Source organism: Hylobates moloch, unplaced genomic scaffold (assembly GCF_009828535.3).
Source record: "Hylobates moloch isolate HMO894 unplaced genomic scaffold, HMol_V3 SCAFFOLD_15, whole genome shotgun sequence".
In the NCBI taxonomy this organism is placed as follows: domain Eukaryota; kingdom Metazoa; phylum Chordata; class Mammalia; order Primates; family Hylobatidae; genus Hylobates; species Hylobates moloch.
This window is the reverse complement of record NW_026652290.1, coordinates 43,785,006-43,798,133: the sequence shown is the minus strand read 5'-3', so window position 1 is coordinate 43,798,133 and position 13,128 is coordinate 43,785,006. Positions and strand designations below refer to the sequence as shown.

The 13,128-nt window shown below is 39.4% G+C and overlaps 1 protein-coding gene across 5 annotated transcripts in view; it reads left to right on the top strand.

Annotated features, from left to right (window-relative positions):
• MRPL30 (mitochondrial ribosomal protein L30) overlaps positions 1 to 13,128 on the top strand; it is a 64,101-nt gene that overhangs the window by 39,020 nt on the left and 11,953 nt on the right. For 3 of the 5 annotated variants that reach the window (XM_058428420.1, XM_032178930.2, XM_032178929.2), the window contains exons 4-6: positions 2,666 to 2,812; positions 3,032 to 3,105; positions 3,492 to 6,412. In XM_058428420.1, the coding sequence (XP_058284403.1) occupies positions 2,666 to 2,812; positions 3,032 to 3,105; positions 3,492 to 3,624 (354 nt within the window). In that variant the 3' untranslated portion in view covers positions 3,625 to 6,412. Of the gene's footprint in view, positions 1 to 2,665; positions 2,813 to 3,031; positions 3,106 to 3,491; positions 6,413 to 13,128 lie in introns of those variants that run through there. The other 2 variants (XR_004252456.2, XR_009209955.1) reach the window with 2 other exon arrangements.

Genomic DNA, 13,128 nt, shown 5'->3' with positions numbered 1-13,128 from the left:
ATCCTTCTTTGTTGTATGTTTTATTTTTTCTTTTAGACTAGTCAAGTGCAGTAATGAGGAGGAAAGAGTAGAATAAGGAGTTCAATCTGTGTTGTATGTTTTAAGATGTGATTCATCGCATATGAATCAATGCTTCTCTAGCTGCTCTCTCTGTCTAGTAATATAATATGAACCTCTCACTGTATATATGTATTTTTTTAAGTTCCGGTATACATATGCAGAACTTGCAGATTTGTTACATACCTATACATGTGCCATGGTGGTTTGCTGCACCTATCAACCCGTCATCTAGGTTTTAAGCCCTACATGCATTAGGTATTTGTCCTAATGGTCTCCCTTTGCCCCCGACTCCCCATGTGTTCTCATTGTTCAACTCCCACTTATGAGTGAGAACATGCGGTGTTTGATTTTCTGTTCCTGTATTAGTTTGCTGAGGATGATGGCATCCAGCTTCATCCATGTCCCTGCAAAGGACATGATCTCCTTCTTTTTTATGGCTGCATAGTATTCCATGGTGTATATGTACCACATTTTCTTTATCCAGTCTATCATTGATGGGTATTTGGGTTGGTTCCATGTCTTTGCTATTGTAAGTACTGCTTCAATAAACATACATGTGCATGTGTCTTTTTAGTAGAATGATTTATATTCCTTTGGGTATATACCCAGTAATGGGATTGCTGAGTCCAGTGGTATTTCTGGTTCTAGATCATTGAGGAATCACCACACTGTCTTCCACAATGGTTGAACTAATTTACATTCCCACCAATAGTGTAAAACCATAAAAACCTTAGAAGAAAACCTAGGCAGTACCATTCAGGACATAGGCATAGGCAAAGACTTCATGACTAAAACACCAAAAGCAATTGCAACAAAAGCCAAAATTGACAAATGAGATCTAATTAAACTAAAGAGCTTCTGCGCAGCAAAAGAAACTCACATCAGAGCAAGCAGGCAACATACAGAACATTAGAAAAATTTTGCAATCTACCCATCTGACAAAAGTCTAATATCCAGAATCTACAAGGAACTTAAATTTACAAGAAAAAAACAATCCCATCAAAAAGTGGGCAAAGGAAATGAACAGACACTTCTCAAAAGAAGATATTCATGTGGCCAACAAAGATATGAAAAAAAGCTCATCATCACTGATCATTAGAGAAATGCAAATCAAAATCACAATGAGATATTATCTCACGCCAGTCAGAATGGCAATTATTAAAAAGTCAAGAAACAATAGATGCTGGCAAGGCTGTGGAGAAATAAGAACGTTTTTACACTGTTTACATTTCTACAAAACTGTTTTTAATCATTGAATGATATTCTTTTTTATTAAAATACCATCTTTTTGGGGGTCAGTTTTTTTTCTCAGTCTGGTTCACCAGAAGTATGACTCTTGATCTAATGTCTTTGAGACCTTTATATATATTTTATATGAGTCTTAGAAACAGTATTTATAGAATATATCACATATGCACACTCATGTATTTGGTACAGATAATGCACATAACAGCTTATAACACATAATTGTGTGGACATTTCTTTTTGGTTTTTGGCTCAAGAATATATTATGGCCATCATTCAGTGTGAAGGCCTGCAAAGATAGTAAACCTCATTCATTTTAATGGTAGTATTGTATCCTATAGGACACATCAGAGTTTGTGTATTTGCGCCAGGCATGGTGGTTCACACCTGTAATCCCAGCACTCTGGGAGGCCAAGGCGGGTGGATCACAAGGTCAGGAGTTCGAGACCAGCCTGGCCAACATGGTGAGACCCCTGCCTCTACGAAAAATAGAAAAATTAGCTGGGCACAGTGGTGCGCGCCTGTAATCCCAGCTACTCGTGAGGCTGAAGCAAGAGAATCGCTTGAACCTTGTGGGCGGAGGTTGCAGTCAGCCGAGATCGTGCCATTGCACTCCAGCCTGGGTGACAGAGCAAGACTCTATTGCAAAAAAAAAAAAAAAAAAAAGAATTTGTGTATTTGTATCATTTTACTTAGTTTTATTATTAATCATTTTATTTAGAATGGATGCATCATAATGTAGTTATCATAGTGAGGAACATGGGTTGCCTTTAAATTTTTCAGTGTTACAAATAGCGTTAGAATACACATCCTTATTCGGTACATTTTGTGTACTTAGAGGAGTGTTTCTGTGGGATAGTTTCTTAGAACCTCTTAATGCTTAGATAATTAATTCAAATATTAGCTCTGTGGAGCTGTTTCTGATCCCTCATAGGCAGAGTTCATTAGTCATTTGCCTGTATTCTCATAATACTTTGTAGATTCTTTTTATAATACTTATGTTTTATTTTCATTTTTAATTTACATGTTTGTTTTCCCACTTGATAGCTCTTCACCTGAGAATAGGGAGGGAAGAGGATGCAGCCCAGTGCCCAGCTCATAGCAGTGCTTACAGATTCTCCTGGCATTTAAATTATTTAGTGTCGTCTGGTTGCTCCTGCTTTGTTCTACAGGTTAAACTCCATCTCTCTGCATAATCAGACTGATAGAAATGTTCAATTTGAGGTTGAGGATTACATGATGATTAAGGATGAGATAATTATGTAGTTGTGTATGTGTGTGTGTCTTTTAAGAAAAAATGGGAGGTACACAGAAACTGTGTAAGTTAGAAATTTACCATTTATAATTCTTTCCTTTCTAGGTGTTTCAGGCCTCACCTGAAGATCATGAAAAATATGGTGGGGATCCACAGAACCCTCATAAACTGCATATTGTTACCAGAATAAAAAGTACAAAAAGACGTCCATATTGGGAAAAAGATATAATAAAGATGCTTGGATTAGAAAAAGTATGCAATTATTTTAATCATCTTTAGTGTTGTTTACATTTGCTTTAAATTTTATACTTTGAAAACTTTATGGTATATATTTATTATTTATTTTGTATTAGGGTAATTTATTTATAAATTTGGCTTAGAATGAACCTTCAATTTAACATTTTACTGAAACATGGAACTCTCTGCTTTTCAGATTGATTGATAACATTGCTTTGTTGTTGTTGTTCACAGGCACATACCCCTCAAGTTCACAAGAATATCCCTTCAGTGAATGCAAAATTGAAAGTTGTTAAGCATTTGATAAGGTTTGTTGTTTCTTCTCAGCTCTTTTTAAAATGTATTGCCTAGTGTAATTCTAAATGCATTTTTCTTTCTTTTTTGTTAATGTTCTGAAAAAAACTTTTTAAAAAACTAAAATTTTATTTTGTTTTTTTTTAATTGACACATAATAATTGTACATATTTATGGGGTACATAGTGACGTTTCAATATATATAAAGTATAGTGATCCGATCAGGTTAATTGGCATATCCGTCATCTCAGACATTTATCATTTCTTCATGTTGGGAACATTCAACATCCTCCTCCTAGCTATTTGAAACTATGTGTTATTGTTAACTGTAGTTATCCTGCGGGGATATAGAGCACTAGAATGTATTCCTCCTATCTAAACACATTTTCTTGTGTCACAGAATCAAGCCCTTGAAGTTGCCACAAGGACTTCCAACAGAGGAGAACATGTCTAACACATGCCTCAAAAGCACTGGGGAGTTAGTAGTGCAGTGGCATCTGAAACCTGTGGAGCAGAAAGCACATGAGTCCTAATGCCCCAGCAGCTTCCGGTTGGAGAATGCAAATTGTTTTTATTTAAAGATGGTGAGAAAGTGTTTTCATTAAAATATGTTTTCAAAACCATTTTCAGGCCCAGCACGATGGCTCACCTGTAATCCCAGCACTTTGGGAGGCCAAGGTGGGTGGATCACCTGAGGTCAGGAGTTCAAGACCAGCCTGACCAACATGGAGAAACCCCCATCTCTATTGATAATACAAAATTAGCCAGGCGTGGTGGCACATGCCTGTAATCCCAGCTACTCAGGAGGCTGAAGCAGGAGAATCACTTAAACCCGGGAGGCGGAGGTTGCGGTGAGCTGAGATGGTACCACTGCACTCCAGCCTAGATGATAGGATGAGACTCCATCTCAGGGGAAAAAAAAATTTTTTTTTCACTGACTAAACCTGCTGCAGCTCTTTTTTACTACAGACTTGGAGACTTTATTTTAATTTGGTTTAATTCTCTGTCCTTTCCCTTTCACTGTTTCACTCCAAAATGGGTAAGAATGGCATTGTTTGAACATCTACGTTTGGGTCTACTGACACCTTAGCAAGCCTCATTAACCATTTTATAAAAATTGTGTTATTGTTGTTGTTGTTTTTGAGACAAGGTCTTGCCCTGTCGCCCAAGCTGGAATACAGTGGCATGATTTCAGTTCACTGCAGCCTCGACCTCCCAGGCTCAAGTGATCCTCCCACCTCAGCCTCCAGAGTAGCTAGGACTACAGGCAGTGTGCCACCTCACCCAGCTAATTTTTAAAAGCTTTTTCATAGAGACAGGGACTCACTATGTTGTCCAAGCTGGTCTCACACTCCTGGGTTCAAGCCATTCTCCCGCCTCAGCCTCCCAAAATGCTGGGATTACAGGCATGAGCCACTGTACCCAGCCAAAATTGTTTTCTTTTTTAAGTGAATTCAACAATTTCTGTGAGTGGCTCTTTGCATGAACACTGTGCAATGTGTTGGAGAAATCCAAAGCTGACCAAAACATAGTCCCCACCTTTTGGAGCTTACAGTCTGTTCTGGGGAACAGAGATTCAGCCAAAGTCAAGGAACACTGGATGCCAGCTAGATTATCTGTTTTGTGTTTTAGTGTCTATAAGTACATATGTGGATATGGGTTCATTTTATCCCTAAATTTAGTACCAAACCAGCATTTAATATCTAATTATAAATCTAATTTGGCCTAAACTTTATTATTGCACACTGCCTGAACAAAACATATTTGTCTCTATGTAAATTTTTTCCTCATGGAACAAGGATGTGAAATGAAAATATTTTAGAATTTATTCAAAAACAGACTATTCTGTTTTCAGCTTCAGAATTGTTCTTTGAATCCTAAGGAACCTCTGTCAACAGTTGAGGTTGCTATTGAAAAGAAAAAAGAAGGAGGCAGAAATCTCTCAGGGAGAATTATTTCCTTTTTTTCTATTTCAGATACCTGGAGGGGTGGGGAGAAGTAAGAATTGTAAGGGAGGTTCAATAGTGGGGAATTCTGTGACAGCTGATTGAAGATGATGATGAAGAACCTCTGCATTCTAGTTACCCTTTGTTTTCCTTTGCCTCTTGTAAAATTTGGCTTGGCAACAATTACATTGTCATGTTTATTGTCCCAATATCCATCCTGTTGTAGATCTTAATGTTTTTGATCATTGCATTAAAGCAGAAGTGCCACCCACAGTGAAACCAGATCCCATTAATAAATACGCTTAAAGGCAATTGCAGTTGTAATTCCATAGTTATTGAATATCCAGTGTGTGTAAGGCCTGGAGGGGAGCCAAAGGACACTAACGTCTAAGAGCTCCGTCTAGTTGGAGAGAAATCTGTGTGCCACAACATACCGTGTCCTTGCCTATGTGGAGTTGAAGATGTCTGTGAAAATAAAAGCAGCCTCTGCTAATTTAGTGCCATCTCTTTAACTGTGCTAATTTTTTTTTTCTTTAGAGACAGGGTCTCACTCTGTCGCCCAGCCAGGAGGGCAGTGGTGTGATCATAGCTCACTGTTACCTCCAACTCTTGGGCTCAAGTGATCCTCCCACCTCAGCCTCCTGAGTAGCTAGGACTACAGATACACACCACCACTCCCGGCTAGTATTTTTTAAAATTTTTTATAGAGCCAAGGTGTTGCTATGTTGTCCATACTGATCTGGAGCTTCTAATCTCAAAAGATTCTCCTGCCTCAGCCTCCCAAAGTGCTGGGAATACAGGTGTGAGCCACCACACCTGGCCTTATTGTACTAATATTAATATTGTGTAAATTGGGGAAAATACCATGGTTATTTTTTACTCAAACAGTAAGAAAGTTTGAGTAACTAATTTTAACCTCAACAGCCCATATCCAGAAGAGGGGATCTAAATGTTAAGTTGAATATTTAGAAATAAAAGTGTCTACAAGAAGAAAAGTCTTTAGTGAAAATGTGGGCATAGGCCAGCGGCATTAGCTTTCTATTGCTGCGGAACAAATTACCACAAACTTAGCTGCTTAAAACAACACACACTTACTGTCTCACAATGTTTGTGGGTCGGAAATCTAGGCATGGCTTAGCTGGGTAGTCTGCTTAGGATATCAATGCTGGAAAAACGTGTCTGGCCAGGTGCTCATTGTAGCCTTGACGGGGAAGGGATCTGCTCCCAAGCACTCTCAGGTTGTTGGCAGAATTTGTTTCCTTATGGTTGTAGGATTCACGGCAAGTTGCTTCTTCCAAAACCAGCATTGGAGACAGACTAGCAAGATGGGCACTACACTCTTAGATAATCAAATAAATGCAATCATGTGCCTCGTGTCATCTTTTTTGCATTCCATTCATTAAGAACAAGTTGCAGTTCCTACCTACACTCAAGAAAGGGAGGAATTACACAGAAGTGTGACCACAAGGAGGCGGGGCTCATGGAGGCCTCCTTAAAGTCCCCCAGCCAAGCCTGAAAAGTCAATCCTGGACCTTATCATAGTGGCTGTGTAGTTTAGAAGCATCCTTCAGATTGGCATTCCTTTGCCTCATATCAATTCAAAACCCTATAAGGGCTTATTCCTCGGTCTTTGTGTCTTTGAGGATTGCTTTGTTTAGTGTCACCTGCCTTCTTTCAGGAGGTTTTGCCTGGCATCTGGTGGTGACCATGGCCTTTGGTCAAGCTCAACAGATAGTCACCCAAACACTACCTTTAAGGACCACTGCAGTTCTCTTAGAGTCTCCTCAATCTAAAATTGTACCTCTTTCAGGCCAAACACCTATTTTCTTCATTTTTTTTTTCTCATAAGAATGCTAACTAGTATGCCTATTATCTAACTGGCACAGTTTGACCAAGGACAGTTTGGAACTGCACAGGCCATTTTAGGGAGCTTTTGACATGAACAAGATTGCTTCTTTGGGAGATACCTTAAAACGAAAAGCAAAGAAACTTCTATGCGGAGATTGTCTTGTTTTTCTCAAAATGAGATAATTTTGCTTAACATAAGTAGTATCCCTTCCTTCCTTTCCATACTTTGAGGATTAATAAGTACTAGCTTTTTGATCACACAGCTCGATAAAATTTTCAAGGGTCCAAATTACTGTCTAAATCATTTGCCAGTCTTTGTGTATATTTGTCAAAATCCGCTTTTCTATATCAAAATTTTTCTCTCAAGACCTGAGGTAAATAATTAATAAGGAATCCTTGAAACACTGGAAATTCTAAAATAAGAGTCAGATATAAAACACTGGTCACTAAAATTCTTACCTTTATGTATTAGAATGGCAATCAATTAACAAACTGAAAATGCCTTTGGATATTATTTCTGTTTATTTTTTGCCTCAAAATTATTAAAATGACATGAAATAAGTGCTCAAGAAGAAAAACAATTCTTCATTTCCTGTTCTCTAGTTTTCTTTATTGCCTGGAAAAAAGAAAATGTGTTGATCACTTTAATATAAACAGCTGAGCATGGTGCACACCCCCACTCCCCACCCCACTCCCATGCCTATAATCCTAGTGCTTTGGGATGGCAAGATGGATCACTTGAGTCTAGGAGTTTGAGGCTGTGGTGAACTATGATTGCACCAGAGTGGTACAATTACTGTCTCCCAAAAGATTATTTCCATTATTCTAGATTCACCAGTCCTCCATACCTCTTTTCTTTTTATTATAAAGCTGGACAGGACTAGGGTACTGATTGAACTAAGTGGAAATCATCAGGGGTCCATTGCTTATTTTGTAAGATCCAGTAGCCAGGACATATTCACCTCATCTGAGAACTATAGCAGTAGCAATAAAAGTGAAAACTTCAGTTGATTTAGTTCCAGGGTTTCCACTAAACTTGACAGCTTCCCATGCTGTGCTATACAGGGTCTTCTACTGACAATAAACTCACAGGATTTTTCAGCTACTTACCTAGTCTCCCATGAATTATTGTTGCTTTGCTTCTACACATCACCGGCCTATATTACAACACTCTAAACCCAGCCACTTCCTTCACCCAAAAAAGCAACCGCCCATAATTGCTTACCCCTTCTAGGGAACTATCCATACCCTGCACAGACTTAGAGATTCCCTTGGAGAACTGATTTAATTGTGGTTTTAGATTATTCACACTTAAAAAGTGAAACTAAAAATTGCCAAGTATAGTCAGGCGTGGTGGCTCATTCCTGTAATCCCAGCAACTTGGGAGGCTGAGGCGGGGGGATGGCTTGAGGCCAGGAGTTTGAGACCAGCCTGGGCAACATAGAGAGACCCCATGTCTAAAACAAAACAAAAAAAAATTTTAATTTAGCTAGGTGTGGTAGCACACACCTGTAGTCCCAGCTGCTGAGGAGACTGAGGTGGGAGGATTGCGCTTCAGCCTGGGATTTCAAGGTTGCAGTGAGCTATGATTGTGCCACTGCACTACAGCCTGAGCAACAGACTCCCCTGGTAGGGGCTGGGCGGGGGGTGGGGGGAGGGGGAATGCTATGTAGACTATATCATCATAGTCAAAGCTTTTCTCAGAAATCGTATTCATTTAGTTTGGCTAAATTAATTGCCCCCTCCCAGATCTGCCAAGTTACAAAAGTAAATATTTATTTTGCTACAATAGGAGGTATTTGATGTGGGGGTAGTGTATGACTTTGCAGTGCTTTAGAAACAACAAAAATCACCTGACCACTACAGGAACCCCTGTAGAATAGACAATGAATTAAAGAGCCTTGACATGCTTTGCTGTTATGGAAGGAGATGGCCGTAATAAAAATGGAAATTAGCAAAACTATTTTGTGATATTACCCACAATAGCAGAGAAGAATTGGCAAAGTATTGAACCAAGATTGATAGGGTAATTTAAGCATATTGCTGAGGATGTTTAGAATGTGTGTCCCACCTGCCAGTGACGTAATCCTGACAAGATCGTTATAACAGGACCTAGGAATCTTGAGGCCCGTTGAACACCTTGATTTTCTGTCAGCTAGCCAAGGAGGACTTGATACTATCACAAACATTTCTTCCTGCACTTAACACGCTACAGGGCACACAAAACAGAAAATATTATGATAAACGAAAAAGCCACCTGACTCCCTAAAAGACTCATCTGGATTCTGGGACATGTTTCTTCACCTGGGTTTTATAATCTGGTCTCCCAGCATTAAGACCTGTTAAAAGACTCATCATCCTTTTGTTTCCAGTAATGGCCTGTGTTACAGTTGGTTGATGTACACTGTCCAAAATCTGGAATGCTGCTCTGTACCCACTGTCAAGTGAAAGGTCTCAACAACTCATCCTGCAACAGGAGGAGGGATTAGCTCTAGCCCAACCACAGACCATGCTTCCTGGACATCCTCCTGGTCTTGACGGTGGTGAAAATCTGGATGTCATGAATTCTGTGGCCTGACTTCACTTGCCCTTGACTAAAGAGGGGGATTGAGGAAAAGAAAAAGCAACTTCTGACAGCCAGGAACTGGCCTGGAACTCTCAGGCCTTGGTGTTTCCAGGAGCTGGCCTGGACTCACGGGTGGTGTTCTTCTGTTGAACATAAGCAATTTCACAGAACATCAACATCAGATAAAGCTGCTCTGAATGTAATGGATCAAAGCAAAAACAAGACCACTCTAGAGTCATGTCTGAGCACAGACCAAAACATGAATGTGGTTCAAGTCACAAAAATAACCAAGCATCCACCTATTCTGGCTAATGTGGGTCACTGCAGCTTTGCCAATCACAGCTTGAGCTTCATTTCATTTCTCCCTCCTTCTAGGTAACATTGATTAAGATACCAATCACAGAATTATCTTTCTCCTGACAGCATCCAATCCAGAGCAAACCCTACTTTTTGGAACACTCACCAAAATAACCTGATTAAAGCCCAGATCCTTTCCAAACCCCTCTTCCTGGACTGCCCCACATGGGGACATGGGGTGGTTCTCCTCACTGTAGTGAGCACTGGCCTTCACTTCTCAGTGGACCCTACCAGGCCTGTTTGTCACATTCCTGCTGGAGTGCCTCATGCAGGTCTGTTTGCCCACTCTGTCCCTTGTCTAGGCTCCCAGCAATTATCCCTCATGGTCTCCTCCTGATTAGTGGGCCCTGCCCCACCACACGTTTTCCACCCCATCCCTGGCTTTCCTTCTGCCAGCACAGCCTTCTCTACTGTTGTCCCAGCTGTTCTCAGACATTTTATCACTCCCACCGTGGTGGTAAGCCTTACCACCTCTGCTCCAGAGTCTCAGGCCACTGTCCTCTTCACCATCCCTCTCACCCCACCATGTGCTTCCTCATCTTGGCCACCCGGGTCTTCTCGGTCATCAGACCCTACTTCTTTTTTTATTATTATTTTTAATTATTATGGATACATAATAGCTGTATAAATGTATGGGATACATGTGATGTTTTGATACAGGCACATAGTGTGTAATAATCATATTCAGGTAATTGGTGTATTCACCACCTCGAGCATTTATTATTTCTGTTAGAAACATTCCAATTCAATTTTCAGTTATTTTTAATTATACAATAAAAATTTGGGAGGCTGAGGTGGCAGGATCACTTGAGGCCAGGTGTTCAAAACCAGCCTGGGCAACATAGCAAGACCCCATCTTTACAAAAAAAATTTTTTAAATGAGCTGGGTGAGGTGATACACACCTGTAGTCCTAGCTACTCAGGAGACTGAGGCAGGAAGATCACCTGAGCTCAGAATTTGAGGCTGCAGTGAGCTATGATTGTGCCACTGCACTCTGGCATGAGCAACAGAGTAAGACCCTATCTCTAAAAGATAAAACAAAAAATATGTATATAATAAATTATTGTTCACTATAGTCACCCTGTTATGCTAATACTAGATCTTATTCACTCTAACTATATTTTGGCACTCATTAACCATCTATACTTTTTCCCCCATCCCCACTACCCTTCCCAGTCTCTGGTAACCATTATTCTACTGTCTATCTCTATGATCTCAATTGTTTTAATTTTTGCATATGAGTGAGAACATGCAAAATTTGTCTTTTTGTGCCTGGGTTATTTCAGTTAACCTAATATCCTACAGTTCTATCCATATTGTTGCAAAAGACGGGGTTCCATTTTTATTGCTGAATAATATTCCATTGTATATATGTACCACATTTTCTTTATCCATTCATCCACTGATAGACACTTAAGTTGATTCCAAATCTTGGCTATTGTGCAGTGTAAATGTAAATCTGCCCTCCATGCAATAAACATGGAGTGCAGATATCTCTTCAATATACTGGTCTTTCTTTTTGATATATACTTAACAATGGCATTACTGGATCATATGGTAGCTCTATTTGTAGTTTTTTGAGGAACCTCCATAATGTTCTCCATAGTGGCTGTACTAATTTACATTCCCACCAACAGTGTACAAGGGTTTCCCTTTCTCCACATCTTTGGCAGCATTCATTATTGTCTGTCTTTTGGATAAAAGCCGTTTTAACTAGAGTTAGATATTATCTCATTGTAGTTTTAATTTGCATTTCTCTGATGATTAATGATGTTGAACATTTTTTCACCTACCTGTTGGCCATTCATATATCTTTTTTTTTTTTTGAGAAATGTCTAATCAGATATTTTGCCCATTTTAAAATTGGATTATTTGATTTTTTTTCCTATTGAGTTGTTTAACCTCCTTATATATTCTGGTTATTAATCTCTTGTCAGATGGGTAGTTTGAAAATATTTTCTCCCATTCTGTCGGTTGTCTCTTCACTTTGTCGATTATTTATTTTGCTGTGCAGAAGCTTTTTAGCTTGAAGTGATCCCTGTTATCCATATTTGCTCTAGTTGCCTGTGCTTTTGAGGTATTACTCAAGGAGTCTTTGCCCAGATCAATGTCTTGGAGCATTTCCTTAATGTCCTTCTCTTCTCTTCTCTTCTCTTCTCTTCTCTTCTCTTCTCTTCTCTTCTCTTCTCTTCTTTCTCTTCTCTTCCCTTCTCTTCTTTTCTCTTCCTTTTTCCTTTATTTATTTATTTCTCTTTTCTTTTCTTTCTTTCAACAAGGTCTCACTCTGTCTCCCAGGCTGGAGTACAGTGGTGCATTCATAGCTCACTGCAACCTTGGACTCCTGGGCTCAAGTGATTCCCTGATCTCAGCCACCTGAGTAGCTGGGACTATAGGTGTTAGCCACCACACCTGGCTATTTTTATTTTATTTCTGTAGAGACAAGGTCTTACTATGTTGCCAAGGCTGGTCTTGAATTCCCAATTTCTCTTTTAGTAGTTTCATAGTTTCAGGTGTCAGATTTAAGTCTTTAATCCACTTTGATTTGATTTTTTATATGGTGAGAGATAGGGGTCTAGTTCATTATTCTGCATGTAGATATCTAGTTTTCCCAGCACCATTTATTGAAAAGACTGTTCTTTCCCCAATGTATGTTCTTGGCATCTTTGTCAAAAATGAGTTCATTGTAGATGTGTGGATTCATTTCTGAATTCTCTACTGTTACGTTGGTCTATGTGTCTGTTTTTATACCAGTACCATGCTGTTTCGGGTCTATAGTTCTACAATAAACTTCAAAGTCAGGCAATGTATTTTTCTGGTTTTGTTCTTTTTGTTCAGGATGGATTTGGCTATTCTGGATCTTTTGTGGTTCCATATAAATTTTAGGATTATTTTTTCTATTTCTGTGAAGAATGTTATTGGTATTTTGATAGGGATTGCATTGAATCTGTAGATTGCTTTGGGTAATATGAACATTTTAACAACATTGATTCTTGCAATCAATGAACATGGAATATCTTTCTTTTTTTTTTTTTTTTTTTTTTTTGAGACAAAGTTTCACTCTTGTTGCCCAGGCTGGAGTGTAATGGCACAATTTCAGTTCACTGCAACCTCCGCCTCCTGGGTTCAAATGATTCTCCTGCCTCAGCCTCCAGAGTAGCTGGGATTACAGGCACGCGCCACCATGCCCGGCTAATATTTTGTATTTTTACTAGAAATGGGGTTTCACCATGTTAGGCTGGTCTTGAACTCCTGACCTCAGGTGATCTGTTGCGGGAAGTCAGGGACCCTGAATGGAGGGACCTGCCGCAGCCATGACAGA